Here is a 15,749-nt window from a genome sequence, read left to right as displayed (position 1 = left end):
GAATCTTCACACGGTGGAGGTGCAAATTCAAAATCCAAACACTTCAATTTTTTTTTAAATTAGCATCCCCCCACATCAAGCTTGAAATCAGTCTAATCGATATAACAATCCAAATGCTTGTTTCAAGTGCGATCAAGTTAGCCATCATTACAAAAATTGTTCAAAGAGGCAAGTAGTGGTCTTCGGTGATGAAGAAAATGAGAAAAATCTTATTGATGATTCAAATCAGCCTATATATGATGAGGAATGTGGCGTACAACATCAGGAGATTGAACCTGTGGAAGGTGAAAGCTTAGTGATCACATAACACACTTACTACACCAAAGATTGATTTCGATGACAATTGGCTTCATTCCAATATTTTAAAGATTCGATGCAAATCTCATGACATGGTTTGCACCATTGTGATTGATGGTGGGAGTTGTGAAAATATTGTATCTCATGAGACAGTGAACAAGCTCATGCTCCAACTTGAACCCCCATCCAAAGCCCTATTGGATTGCATGGTTCAATAAGGATAATGTGGTAAAAGTTAATAGGCAGTGTTTAGTTTCATTTTCTATGGGTAAAAATTACCATGACAGAGCTTGGTGTGACGTAGTTTCTATTGATGTTTGCCACATACTCCTAGGGAGGCTATGATAATATGATAGACAGGTCACCCATGCATGATGGCCGTAAAAATACACACCTAGGATGGAAAAATTAGAAATTATTCTTTTGCCTAGTAAAGAGGTAAGGGTGAATAATCTTTACAATAAGAGGGTAGCAATTTTCTAAATTCATCAAAGTTCGCAAAAGAAAGTGAGAGTAATGGTAATGTTTACATGCTAGTTGCGAAAGGATTAGAAAACTCTTTCAATGTGCCTTGGAAATGATATGTGGTTAATAGCTTCCAAAGAGACCTTAATGTCCAATTTCAAATTACGATAGATGTGATCATATTTCTAAATGTATAAGATCAAAAGAAGTTTAAAATTTTAAATGGAAATCATAATCCGACTGTTGGATCAGAACTTAAAATATATTATTGGAATCGTCTTAACGAGGTCTAGAAGAACTATTCTTGTTACTGAATAAAAAAGTTGCATATTCATGTGGGCATCAATCTTCTTCACCCACTCTACCTGTTTAAATGATTTCACCGGCTTCTACACGTCTTTTTTTTTTTTTTTTCCTAGAAACCGAGTCACTTTTCTACTTTTGACTGGCATACTCAAACAATGGTAGATCACTTTTTTTCTTGGGTCTTGACAATGATGAAAATATACCCTTTGGAAATTAAGGTTAATAACTGAGTGTCAAGAAATTATTGATAATCTAATTTTTTGAAAAGAAATGTCCGAGTGAAAAGGAGGATCATATATCTTGGGCCGGCTCCCACAGGTTGTGACTGATATGTAAATGATTAATTAACACCAACTCTAACGGCTTAAGCTTTTGGACTAATCAGTTGTTTCACATGGTATCAGGAGCTATTGCCTCACGACAGGTCCTGTGTTCAAAATCCAACTCCTTGTATTAAAAATTCACGTGTATGGTTGGTACGGGCAAGTCACTTTTATAGTAATCCCTATCTTGAGAAATCAAGGGAAGGAGATGAAACAGAAGAAGAAAAAAAAAGAATTTTACACGTTAGTGTAAGATAGAAAAATCAGCCTACGTTTGTTAATCCAAACAATATAGGAAGAGTCCCACTAAAATTCCTAAAAGATAAACTCTAAGAAGATAAATATTCAACTAACATCTACCGAATCAAATCTCTCATACTTATCTAGAACCCACACAACTCTAACGCTACCCCCGACTACTTTATTCAAGAGTGAACACGCCACAAGAGACGATTGACCTACAATGATGATTATCATCCAATATTTCTGATTTTTTTTTTTTTGGGTAATTGACTTCGTATTAACGTCTCAAAATAATCTTAAAAAGGAGATTAACCACTATTGTCTCAAAATAATCTTAAAAAGGAGATTTACCAGTATTGTATGTAACCAAGAAATAGGCTGCTCTCAAAACCTTAGTGATATTTCTACCCCCTTTTCTAGCATTCCACCTCCTTTTGTTTGCCTTTTCTTGATAACCACTTCATTTACACCCCATTTTGTTAAGCTTTTTTCTGATAATGGAGTCATTAATTTTAAAGAAAAGAGGTGGAAATGTTAGAAAAAAAAACGAAGCTTGATGGCCTTGTATTTGAATGTACTCATGATCCACGCACATGGAAATGATATCAGCACGGTCATTTTTTTTATAGTAGGGACAGACTCAATTGGTCACATATGCAATAAGGAGAGAGTAATAATTAAAAGTAACACAAGGGATTTGCTAGCCTCCTTGGCAGAAGCACCTTCGCGCTCTTTCCTTGGCAAGTGATGGCAGGCTGACAGCCAAGTATTACTCATGTATTACTTGAATTAAAAGACAAAGAACGGAGCGTGAAGGTGTTTCCGCGAAGGAGGCTAGCAAATCCCTTGTAACACTACGGACAGTTTATGTAGGTGTAGTTTGTTACATAGTGTAAACTATAATGTGGTAACTCTATTCCACATCGAAAAGTGGTAACTCTATTCCACATCGAACAGGAAAAAAGTTTTAGGCATTTACAGTTTCCTTTATCGTACAGGCATGACTCTTTAAATTAAACCTGGTTGTAAAAGTTATATCTTATTGTAGAGACATGACTCTTCAAATTAGAACCTGTTAGAAGAGTCATATCTTCTTGTAGAGACATGACTCTTCAAATTATAAACCGGGTAGAAGAGTCATATCTTCTTGTAGAGACGTGACTCTTCAAATTAGAAACCGGTTAGAAGAGTCATTTCTATTGGATTATGACCATTGGTTTAATTAATATAAATAGGAAACTGTTAAGTGTAAGAAAGATATATCTTTTCCTTCTCCCTATTCTTGTAGTTTCATACAAAGAGTTGAGAGTGATTTGTTGTATCCTGGAGGAGAATTGCCCAAGCAATATCTGCTTTAAGATAGTGATCAATCACGCCTCAAAGCCTTTATTTTGTTTCTATTTAATTTTATTCCAACAATTTAGCCATTTATTACTTGTAATAATGTTGATATCCAATAATTTAGTAATCAGTCCTAATACTCTCGTATTGATATACACAATACTCTTATGTATTATTATAATACTCTGATATGAGGATGAGAGATGATATATACTTTCTAGTTTTGATACTGTCACTCTTGTCATCATGTAAAAATTTCCCCCAATGGGCGGAATACTGACAGGGAACAAGTGGTCGGAAAAGTTTGAAGTAAAGAAAGGAGTGGCAAAACCAAATGATAAGTCCGGATGTTATCTCTAGAAAGTTGAAAACTTAGGAAAGTGAAGATAAGGTGACACAGAAGCACAGACAAAAGGCAAGCGTGAGATAAAAGGCTACACGCTTTTGGTTGAAGATTTTGAATGCTTACAAACGGAAGCCTTTAGCCTAAGGAAGACAAAAGCCCCCCCATATAAAAAGAAGACTAATAAAAGGTGGGAAAGGAGATAGAAAAGGAGACCTTTGAATCGCATGAAAGATTCTGTATTCTTGTAGGAAACAATTAAAATATAGAGAGAGAAAGAGAGAGAGAGGTTGGGTATTGCTTTCATTAGCAAAAAGCTTGATTTGATGCATGGAGTATAGGGATTTAGTGGTTGGGTATTGCTTTCATTAGCAAAAAGCTTGGTTTGATGCTTGGAGTATAGGAATAAAGGTTGTTGATTTCCTTTGAAATGGAGTGGTTGGGTATTGCTTTCATTAACAAAAAGCTCGATTTGATGCATGAGTAAAGGAATAAAGGTTCTTGAAGAAACGTCACCACCTTTTTTTACTTCGTTGAGACAAAATATGAGGGCTTGTGAGTAGACTTGAGAGGGAGAGGGAGAGAGAGAGAGATGTGTTTACGAAATCTTTTTTGACTTTTCTATACTATAGATGATACCAACTTGAGGATCAAGGGACCCAGGTAAGAAAAAGGAGAAATTATGGGTGGAAAGGAGGGTGTACAAAGGCAGTTAATTAAAAAGAACATGGAAGGTGGGCCTTTTGTTTTTGATAACTGAAGACCTTTCTCTTTTTCTTTATACTTCATCATGGAAATGAACGTCTCTTCTACGGGACTCTGATGTACTAATGGGTGTATTGATGACTAATGGGCCCACTTTTGGAGGCATCCAAAGAGGCCCTTACTTTATATTTTGCATCCCCATACTTGATTTTTATCAGTTTTATTTGAAATTGAGAAGCATTCATTTGGGCCCATCCACATAAGTAGGATCCAAGTGGTGGACCCACTGTTGATTTCATAGCAAAAAAACCCACTTCATTAAGAAAAAAACTAAGCTGTGTTTAATGTTTAAGCCCTCTAAGTGATTAGGATTGTCTAGTTAAGGCAATCCACAATGATGCCTTAGAAAAGTCTCTTGTGGGTGGGCCCGGATGAGGTTATTCACTCTCTTGTCTTCACATCAAAAGTTTCTCCCTAATAAATTGATGTACCTAACAAGCCTAAATATCTGTTGGATTTTGCTACAATGCTAACAAATTGATTAGGAATGTGTTAATCACACTTATTAATTATTAAAAGGCACAATTGTCTCTTGTTTTCACTTGAATACAAGCTATAAATTGGTCTTTACTTTTGGGAATTAATAACATCGCCCTCATCTTTTAGTGGGCAACTATTAAATGCATTTTTTCTTGTTTTTCATGTAATCTACAGTCTTTCCAGCCAGTACTGAAATTATTTGTAAACATTTGGCATGCAGAGTTAGGTCCAAGTCTCCTCAACGTATAGTTTTGAAATAACTCTGCAATTTTTTGTAAGCATTTGGCGTGCAGAGTTAGGTCCAAGTCTCCTCAACTTGTAGTTTTCAAATATCTCTGCAATTTTTTTTTCAAATCTAAGAGTGTTTCACATGTTTTTCTATCTTTTCAAATTGGTCAAGTTGATAGAGCTCCTACATCTGTTTCTATGTTTCTAGAAAACTATGTACTTCCTCATTAAAACTATAATTGATAGCAAGAGTTAGAAAAAAAAAAGGTTCTCTCAGTCATTAAATCAACAGTGAGAAAAATCCTTAATTGTCTGAAGTCTAAAGTCATTAACATATAGGCTGTGTTTGAATTGTTGGAATTGAAATCAGCATTCTATTCCGATTCCTATTTTAACTTCCAAAACGGAATGAAAAAAATTAAAATTAAATTCTTAATTCGAAAAAATTTAATAAAAATTTCATTCCGACCTAAGCAGAATCAAAATATCACCTCATTGGATAGGAAACAGATTCTGACATTTTTTTCCACTTTAATTTCGCACCGGTGCCAATAACAACCCAAATTCCGTCTATATTTTTTGAAACATTTCACTAAGGGCTCGTTTGGCTACCTCATATTTTGTATTTGGATTTGGAATTGAGTTTTGAATACATAATGAATAGATCCTCCAGCGCATGTTGAGGGAGACAGAGAGGGAAAGGGGTAATTCCTGTTGGGGGGAGAGGCTGAGGAGCAAAGAGGGTGAAGGAAACTGCCAGATTTGTGGATTTCGAATTACTTATTTCCACAACATATTTGGAAATCTGATTTTTTCCACTGTCTGTCGTTAATTTGGAAATCAAAGAATTTGATCTGGATCCAAACCCTGCATTACTTGCACGCTCGCCTTATAACGTGATTTGACATAAAGTTGCCCACTTTTCACGTCAAATCACGTTACAAGGGGAGCGTGCAAGTAATGCGGGGTGAATATCATCTCCCTACTTCTAAGTTCTAACAGCTAATCATTTATAACAATGATCATGGTAGAAACATTTCACTTATTATTGGAAACAATGCGTTCACCAATATTGGCAACAACAATATTGGAAAGCTTATCAATGGAAACAACGTGTTTCGTAATATTGGCAACAACAACATTTATTTGAAGCAAAAAAACATAATATTTGAAGAGAACCACATTTTTGATAAAATGCGTTTAAAATAAACAATTTTTTTTTTTTAAAACACACTCTGTGGGTTCACCATTTGACGCTCCGTTTAAAACTTTTACAGCAAACAAAAAACTCTGGTTTTTAGGAAAATGTTTAAAACATATTAATTGGCCAGTTTTTCAACTTTATCCCTACTATACTTTGTAAGTGACAAAATTTTAAGCATATTAAATGCGTTTCTTCGAGTTTTCGAGTATTTGACCATTATTTACTTTGTTTTTTAACCCACACTCTCTTAAATTCGAATTTTTCTGTCTCGTTTTTTCCCTGAATCGCGTTTTGGTAACTATAGTGTAGATTTAGTACAGAGTCTTTCCAGCTAGTACTTCTACCATTTGGACACATTTGGCCAAGTTAGGTCTAAGTTTCCTCAACTTATTGTTTTCAAAAATTTTCAAAGCAAAGAGGAGTGCTTTATCTTTCCAGAAAACTATCTAGTTGCTCATTAAAACTTTGATTGATAGCAATAGTTAGAGAAAAATGTTCTTCTCAGTCAATAAATGAACAATGAGAAAAACTCCTAATTGTCTGAAGTCTAAAGTCATTAACATATAGTCTGTGTTTGAATTGCTGGAAATGAAATCAGCATCCTATTTCTATTCCAATTTTGATTTCCAAATGGAATGGAGAAAATTAAAATTAAGTTCTTAATTCGAAAAATTTTAATAAAAATTTCATTTTGACCTAAGCGGAATCAGAAAATCACCTCATGGGGGGAAACATACCGTCTCATATTTCCCACTTTAATTCCTCAATGTCGACTACCAACCATTATTCTGTTTATTTTTTTGAACCAAATGCCAGAATCCGACAGAATCAACAAAGGAAGTCGATTTCAGTTACCGATTCCAGCAATCCAAATGCACCTATGGAAACAACAATATTGGAAGGCTTTGATTTCACTCGTTCGGAAACAACAATATTAGAAAGCCATCTCGTACAATATTGGAAAGTTATCTTGTGTGCAAAATGTATTTAGAAATTGATTTATTTTTCATTTATTCCTTATGAGTCCATAATTTAACTAGAATGGGGCTAGTTGATAACGTCAAAATCAATGGTTGATATCAATCCTTAAAGGATAGTAAGGGTAATTTTCCGTTGGCATGGAAGCTAGGGAGAATGGGGCTGTGCATTAAAGAGCTCTCATCTTCCTTGCCTTTTCAATTCTATCACCGTGTGGGATAGGGGTGGACATGGTTCGGTTCGGTTCCGGGGTATACCCATAATCGAGCCATATGCAATCGGTTCCCAGAATTTGGAACCAGAACCGATCCATATATCTTTGGAACCGAACTGAACCAGAACTGAACTTGATCGATTCGGTTCGGGTCGGTTCTGTGATTCGGTTCGGTTCTGTTCTGGGTTTACCCAACCTTCATTTTATAATTTTTTTCCCATTTATTGGATGAATGAATGGAATGCATGGGCTGTTCAAGAGAGAGTTTAATAAAACAACCATATAAGTTTAATAAACCTGTTCAACAAAATTTAATAAACCACCATGTAACGATTGAGATTTTATTGGTTTTTAAGAATTTATGAATAAAACTTTAAAAGGCAAAGAAAATGTTAGAGGGGGGTGAATTTATCCTCAAGCAGTAAGTGTAAAGTGTAAACCATTTTTTTCTCATGGAAACCGTATTTTTTTGGGGGGGGGGGAGGTGATTTTATCTGATTGGGGGGGATATGACCCTACTCGGTTCTCGGTTCCAGGATCCCAAAGCCAAAACCGAACCGAATTCTCATGGTTACAGTATCCAAGAACCGGAACCGAACCACCAAATCCTAGAACCGAACCAAATAGGCCGGTTCGGTTCGGTTCTTCGAGTTGAACCGGAACCATGTCCACCTCTAGTACGGACCATCGCAAGCCTCGATTGACATTGTGAATTGCTAGGGTCCATCGCAGAAGGCATTTCGCAGGTGGCCTGTCGCATATCAGCCACCTTGTGAGTGGAGACAAAAGCTGTTGTCTTCATTCATGAGGTGGCTGGTCTGACATGCAATAGACCAGCCGCGAAATGCCTTTTGCGATGGACCTTAGCAAATACCTACTACTTTAGGGAGGAATTACATGTTCTATGTGGGACCATTGAGGAGGGATTTCACTTAATCCAATCCCTGTTTGTTGCCAATGCGGGCCACCCAATGGAAAAATTTTACAACCTATTTAAGTTGGACCACTAGAAGGTTAGTTTAGATCATCCAAGGCCCTGTTTGTTTTGGATTTTGAGAATCCATTGTGAGTCAAAAACTTATCATTGGGCTCAAAATTAAACATAAATTTGAGTCCAATAATTAGTTTTGGACAAGTGACATTGAACATTTGTAGTATAAGTTTATACACCAGATTTTGGTGTATACGTGGTGCAATTAACAACTACAAGGTGGTAGCTTCGGTATATTATGTAACTTATGTAAGAGAAGGTATCAACAAAGATTGTCTCCATGTGGTCCCACCTAATCCATTCTACTTGTGGCATCATTAAGGTGAATATGAAATGAAAATTAAAAAGAAGGAAGCATCGCCATCAAATCAAGAAGCGGAAACAAAGTAACAAGAAGTGGCTCCCACTAATCCCACAATTTCTAAACGTCAAAAAGTGTGGGCCCGCGTAGGGGCTCTTATTAATTGTCACCTTAATAACAACAACAACAATAATAATAATAAATAGCAGATTCCATTGGGTCCTCTGGATTCCCCTACCCGCCCAAGAAATCTTAGGGATCTCCCTCTGAGTCCATCGGGTCCTCCGGATTATGATCTGTGGTGTTGCTTAGTTTTGGTCCCCTTTGGCTACTTTGTTCTGTTTTGGGTGTTGAAGCTCTGTGTTGTTTGTGGTTGGGGTTGCCTTTTTTCTCTTAATGATGTTTCTTTCTTTCTTTCTTTCTTTCTAATATATCGGGTCGGGGTCTGCCTAACCCCAGCTTACCCATAAAAAAAAAAAAATCTATTATAATATAGCAGAATAGCAGAATAGCAGAACGAATTGGGGAAAAAGAGAGAGAGAGAGAGAGAGAGAGAGAGAGTTCAAAAATCACCCCCACCCTATTCACATATCTACCGCCTATAATAAAACAAATTTACCTTTATACTCCCTCTTACAATCCCTCTCCAACCACCATTACCTTACTCGGTAACCAATCCCCATTTCTCCTCACCTCCGAATCAAGCAGGTGCCCATCCTTCACAGGCACGAGCCTAACTACCAAACTGTCATCAACTGCTAAACCGGTCTTCAACTGTTGGAAACCCAGCACAAGAACCCGGTCCACCCATTCTTCGAACCCGGTTCGACCGAACCAAACTCCACCCACAATCCTCTCAATCACTTCATCATCTACCTCAATTGATCTTCCCTCACCAATCACGCCGGAAAATTTTCTGGCAATGATGGCTTCAACTTTGTTTCTAAGTGGCCCAAAATCGATAGGCTTGAAGACTATGGTCTCATCCATTGAATCAATCAGAGACTCTGGCCACTTGGTCATACGGCCGAGCTCTTGCCCGTGTTCCATCGTGAGATCACTCGAGTTACGAGAACCTTCTGTGGATTCTTCAATGGCTTCGGCGGCTAGATTAAGATCGAATGATAGAGCTTGGTTTGAGTCTTTTCGAGGTTTGGTTAGCCTGTGATCATTGTTAAGCCATTTGGGTCGGCGCTTGCTGGAATTCCGGTCAACCGATAGCTCCAGTTGCCACCCTCCGGCCACTGCCGCAGATAATTTCTCTTCTGAGAGTGAGGAGGGATTTGGATTTTGTGAATTTTTGAGATTTTCAGGTACCCAATTGGCGGTGAGGATGAAGATTACGCTCCCCAATCCAATCTCACGCCCGCGAGAATCCCGCAATCGACCCTTTTCGATTGCTTGTTTTATACTGTTGTATACAAGCGTGTTTGAACTATCAATGTCCTGAAGTACCAACACAGAGAACGGATTTCGTCCCACAGCCTCTGCTATTTGATCTAACACAGTTTTACCACGGAAGTTCATGTTGGATTCTTCGTTGTTGGTGATTCTTGAGGAAAGACTAATGGTAATGGGATTGGTTCCGAAGACCAGCTCCGACAATGCCGATGCCATTTTCATCTTACCGACCTTATCGGGGCCTAAAAAGAGAAGCCATGAGTCTCCCTTTACCCCCACACCGCGTTTTTTCCCATTGCCCGATTTGGATTGTACTATGGTTGTGGCTATGGCAGATGCAGCTTCCGATTGCCACCCGACCTTATTGGTGAGGCCTTTGAAGAGTCTCTTGAAGGAATCAGTGTCCAATGCAATGGCGTGCTTCTCGCTTTGGTAATTTGAGAATTTGTCGTGCAATTCGGAGGGAACACAGCCCGCAAAGTCTTTAATGCGCTCTGTGTGTGTTTTCTCTAAGGCGTTTTCGGGGATTTTTGGGCGTCCAAGAACAAGATCTGTCCTTACTGGGCTTCCAGGTGGGGTGGATAGATTTTCAGATGGAATTGACATTGGGGTGTGGTTCATTTGGAGGGTGGGAGTGGGATTTCTGGTTGGGTGTAACTTGGGTTGGAAAGGTTGGAGATTGATCATGTTTGAATTGTGGATGCTCGTCGTGGAGGGAGCCGTTGTTACCGACCTCTCGGAGCTGAGGGTCTGATGGAAGGTTGGGTGGAGATGGCAGCAAGTCTCATTCCATTTTCTCTGCAACTCTCTGCTCTTCTCCTTCCAAATGAGTTCTTGATCCTTTGTCTGAAAAAAAAAAAGAACAAAAAGAAAGCATTCAGTCATGAATTCATATAAGAGGTTTTGTCAGCATAAGCTCTGGAAGTGAATCTAAATTGTCCAAAGGTGAGAGGATTTTTGGAGGTTATTATATTTTCATTAAGGCTCCGTTCCTTTCGCCATAAAATTGGACGTAAAATTTGTTTTATGTTCTTTTTTACAACATAAAACAAATTTTATGTCCATTTTTACGTCGAAAGGAATGGAGCGTAACTGACATTGAGGTATGTTTTGTAGAGGACCATTGAATATTGTATTCTTGTACCAAAGGAAAGATTACAAAGATGCGGTTAGCACTCCCAACCTGCGGTGGTTCTACAGCTTTGATGTTTCCATTGTCAAGCTTTGCTATCTGCATCCAGTGTGGCAAGGGTTTGGTGTCCGAAGTGGGCTTCTCACACTCCTTCCCTGCTAACTTGGCAAGCTCTTGCTCGTAATTCTCCATACAGGCTGGGCAACAGCTCACTGCTCGAGCTGGATCCATGTTTTCAGATTGGCGTCTTGTTGAGTATGGTGTACCCGCCATTGGAAAACCCTTGATTGGGGTGAGAGATTCAACTGAGCTGCTTAGAATTCCATTGCCCCCAAGCCTGACGTTAAAAAAAAAGTAGAGCCTTTTTAAGTATAAATTATCTTTTTTTTTAATGGTAGTAGGGGAGGGGGAATGTTTCAAGAGAACAGAAAGGTAATATTGTCAATAATGAGAAAAGCAGATGCATAATGAGAGAATTTTGTTGTCTTCACTATCACACATTTCATAGGGTCTTCTAATTTAGAAAGAGAAGAATCATTGAAAAGTCATTCTCTGCTTGTCAGCTAGAAAACTCACAATCTTAGAAACAGAAAAACTTTTAATTCCTCCACTGTCTACATAAAATCCAAGTCCTAGCAAGAGTTCTCAAAGGAAAGAAGTTTCAAATCTCTGCAACAGAATCCATTAACCAAAGCTAAGATAAGTTTCAAAAGAATTACTATCAAATAAAACAAAACCAACCTCAAGTGGGCAAGTAGAAAACATGAATCCATGAACCAAAGCTAAGATAATATTAGAATTCAATATCCATAACTATGTAATTAAAGAACAAACACAAAACCCACCTTGGAAACAGCCCGGGAACCGGCGATCTTGTGGCGATCGGCACTGCCTGCAAATCCCAACCATTCTCCATCGACGGGTGATAGACCTGGCACCTCAAATAGGTCTTGCAAGTCGCAGTACCAATCATCCAAAGCCTACAGCCACCGTCTCTGTACTTTCCCAATATCTTCCCCAGCTCCATGATCACTACCCTTACAATCTCCAGTCCAATCCCCTTCTGATTTGAACCCGAACCCGAACCCGAAACTCCAACCCCTTCAACAAGCCACTTCAGATCACCCAAATCAAGAATTACACTACTGCTCTTGATTCGGCGATCGATCAAATCTCCCAATTCCTTCAAATTTTCAATGATCTGCGATCCATCAGAACCAAACACCTCATCCAAAGTAACAATCTTAACATTCCTAAGCACCCCATCTCCAAATTCCCCTTTCTCAATCCTCTCTAACACTTCTCTCCTCACCGCCTCCAGCTCCGATTCCCCAACCAGAATCGGATTCCGCTTCTTACTCCTCAACAGAACATCAATAACCCGCTTCACCTCCCCCAATTGCTCACAATTCCCGCGCTGCAACCGAGGATTCATATACACATTCCTATTAACCACTGGATTCGGCCGAAACCCTAACCCACCTCCACTGCCACCAATTGAAGACGAATTCACAGACCCAGATGAATTCAAGGATTGTTCTATGGCAGCCTTAACGGCGGGGCTAGAGAAACTCGCCTCACGCATAACCCTACTAACACTAGGGTCATCTAGAATCGAAATTATAAGCTGTTCGAGCTCGACCTTCACGGCGAGAAGGGGCTGCTGCTGGTTTTCAGGGCAGCCACGACGCTGGTGGGCCTGGGCACGTTTGAGGGCGGCCATTAGGGCGTTTGAGATTGGGGTTTCTAGGGCAGGGGAGAGGGATTGGGCGGAGGGTAGGCGGTCTAGAGCTACTCTAAAACAGAGTTCTAGGGCGCGACATTGGAGGGGGTGGGAGGAATTGGGGTGGGATCGGATACAGGCTTGCCGGAGGTAGCCGGAGGGGGCGGCGAGGAGGGTGGCGGCCACGTGGAGAGGGGTTGTTTGGCCATGGTTTCGACGTCCTGCTTCAGCAATTGATTGGTTTAGAATGGTAGCTGCTTCTAGGGTTAGGGTTTGCTGAATTGTACTTAGCCCTGTTCTCATGGTCCTGCTCTTTGATTGAAGTTTGATATTGGGAATGAAAAAGAAACAGATTCTTACTTCTGAAATCACCCACTTTACCAAAAACCCTAAAATTGAGGTCTAGATAATGGGTTTTTTCCTCTAAAAAACCCTAGAATTGGGGTACAGGTAATGGGATTTTTCCTCTCAAAAACCCTAGAATTGGGGTCTAGGTAATGGGATTTTTCCTCTCAAAAACCCTAGAATTGGGATCTAGATAATGGGATTTTTCCTCTCAAAAACCCTAGAATTGGGGTCTAGAGTCGTATTTAAAATTCTTCAAATCCAACAACAGCTTAAGAGACATCTCATCTCATTTAGGCAAAAAAAAGAAACAAAAAAAGAAACCCAAATCCTTCCCTTTCTTCTTCTCCTCCTCCTCCTCCTCCTCCTCTTTAAAACACTAACAATCTAAAGAGCAAGGGAAAAACAAATAGTACTACTTTTTCCTATGTGGTGTGAACTCTCAAGGGTCGACAAAGTGGAGCTTTCAAGAAAAATTCTTCTGGGAAAATTCAACGGGAAAAGGCATTGGAAAACGAAAGCTCAGAGCTTGCTGTCCTGTTAAGATAAACACTACCTTTTCTCATTCAATTGAAATCTTTCACAAATAAGAAGAAAAAGAACCCACCAGTAAAAAGAAGAAATCCACCATCTGCAGATTTCTATGAAACACACAAAAAGCAGAAGAAAAAAAAAAAAAGGAGTAATACGACAAGAATCGAAGCTCCTCATTCTTCTCGTGTACATTGCCACCAATGTGGTTATATTCTTTTTTTAGACAGTTGAATTGGACAGAGGGAAAAAATTACATGACTTTTTTAGGCGACTGATATTGGCACAACCATCTTTTTATACTCTACTCAACTCAACTCAACTCAACTCAACTCAACTCAACTCAGCCCTTTGTCCCAGCCTAGTTGGCTCGGCTAAGGAATTAGAAAATTTAGATGGAAAAGTTGAAAGAATCTACCTGGCTCAAATTGACTAAGTCTGATCGTGACACTAGTTGTTGGGTTTGTCTACATGGATCATTCTCTCCTGTCCAAACTCATGTTCTCTTTTTTGTTCCTAGCCATCTATTCTTTCCTTACGGTTTCTACCTAAGTTGTTTTCGGTTTACTCCCCTTTCTTTTCACTCCATAAACTTGGCACGAGTCACTTCTTCTCACTGGAGCATCAAAAGGCCTACGTTGGATATGCCCAAACCATCTTAAGTGGTGCTCTCTCATCTTCTCCTCAATTGATGCCACCCACCACCTTTTTATGGAGGTTTTCACTTTTAATTCTATCTAATCTTGTGTGACTCCATTACACTTATCTTATGCACATGCTACTTCTTGATGGCCCAACATTCTGAACCGTACAACAGCAAAACCATGTTTTTATAAACGGATATCAAAGTTTATTATAATTTCCGAAAAGCAGTCACAAGCTAATTAAAAGAGAAAAGACAAGGTGAATTATTGCAATTATCACTTCATGGTAGTGCCAATATCAGTAGCTCTTTTTAACTTTATTGGAAAAAGTAGGAAGCTGCCAAGGAAAGTAAACAAAACTACAAAATTGACTACTTTTTCAAACAAAACGAAATTATTTCATACTTTTGCTCTTAAATTAAAAATATAATTAAATACAAATTCAAGGTCAAAATATTACTTATTTTATATATGGAAGATAATTTAATTTAGGCCCCAAGATTTTTTATTTTTTATTTATATTTTAATATAGTTTGAACCTCTCGACCAGGCAAAAGGCAACGTATGGATTTCACCTTTTTAGGGATTCTGGTGTTTCTTATTTATTTTTTTAAAAGAGAATTTGTCTCTTTTGCTACTAACTTTTCTCTTCCCTTATACGCGTTTTTCGAGTTCTCTCTCATTTCAGCCTCATTACTTCCTCTTGTTTTTTCTCTTTCAGTTAAGACATGAGAAAGAAAATGACCACGAGTGCCCTTTTTTTTGCTGTTTTCAAACCATTAAGACAGTCAAAATAGAGAACAAAGACCCACCAATAATAAGATGCCAGTGGCTATGGGTGTCAATGAACCCTCTAGGCCTTTTTTTTGCTGTTTTCAAACCATTAAGACAGTCAAAATAGAGAACAAAGACCCACCAATAATAAGATGCCAGTGGCTATGGGTGTCAATGAACCCTCTAGGGTCAGATGGATCCAAAGGATTATAACATTAATGGACAAGATTTGGGCATGCAGAATTCGAATTCGAACATTACCCATGTGAATTATATCACAAGGACAAACTCTAATAGAACTTCATTTATCCAAATGGAAGGAGTTAATTTACAAAATTACTTTTCATATTTTTGTTCATTTTTGTCTATCCATGAGGGGTTTTTTCATAACCTTAAAGGCACATTTGGGTACCAAATTTTTTTTTTTTTTCATGATAAATCGGTGTATCCAAAGTGGAGATAAGGTTGAAGTGACTAAACATCAGGAAACAAAAAACAAAAAACTAGTGTCTCCAACTGATGGGAAGTAGATAAAAATCAGGAAAGAAAAAATTCTACTTAAAATAGGATTGACTTTTTCCTGAATTTTAGCCATTTCTGAGGCTCATCTCAGGCTCATCTCAATCATGCCCTCTCAAATCTCTCTTCCCACTGCCAAACCCCTCTCTCACCACTTGGAGACTCCGATTTATCATGAAAAAAAAATTCCTGGCTGCCAGA

At 38.5% G+C, this 15,749-nt stretch overlaps 1 protein-coding gene across 1 annotated transcript; it reads right to left on the bottom strand.

Moving 5' to 3' along the window:
* Window positions 1-8,565: 8,565 nt before the first annotated feature.
* LOC143856176 (protein SUPPRESSOR OF MAX2 1-like) lies at window positions 8,566-13,498 on the bottom strand. Its single transcript, XM_077366285.1, has 3 exons — window positions 11,858-13,498; window positions 11,064-11,349; window positions 8,566-10,726 (listed from the first exon to the last, which is right to left on the bottom strand). The coding sequence occupies exons 1-3, from the start codon at window positions 13,036-13,038 to the stop codon at window positions 9,113-9,115; spliced, it is 3,081 nt and encodes a 1,026-aa protein (XP_077222400.1). The 5' UTR covers window positions 13,039-13,498; the 3' UTR covers window positions 8,566-9,112.
* Between the last annotated feature and the right edge of the window lie 2,251 nt (window positions 13,499-15,749).

Source organism: Tasmannia lanceolata, unplaced genomic scaffold, assembly GCF_043159265.1.
Source record: "Tasmannia lanceolata isolate RefF3 unplaced genomic scaffold, GAP_Taslan_0.1 ptg000023l, whole genome shotgun sequence".
NCBI lineage: Eukaryota > Viridiplantae > Streptophyta > Magnoliopsida > Canellales > Winteraceae > Tasmannia > Tasmannia lanceolata.
Note: the sequence above shows the minus strand (reverse complement) of the source record. Positions and strands in the feature narration are given on the sequence as shown.

What these genes read in the sequence shown, in the direction of transcription:
- LOC143856176 (XM_077366285.1), bottom strand. Translation starts at nt 13,038, where the DNA reads ATGAGAACAGGGCTAAGTACAATTCAGCAAACCCTAACCCTAGAAGCA. An exon ending in GTTCCCGGGCTGTTTCCAAG is followed by an intron (nt 11,350 to 11,857) that starts GTGGGTTTTGTG and finishes TTTTAACGTCAG; the next exon opens with GCTTGGGGGCAATGGAATTC. An exon ending in AAGCTGTAGAACCACCGCAG is followed by an intron (nt 10,727 to 11,063) that starts GTTGGGAGTGCT and finishes TTTTTTTTTCAG; the next exon opens with ACAAAGGATCAAGAACTCAT.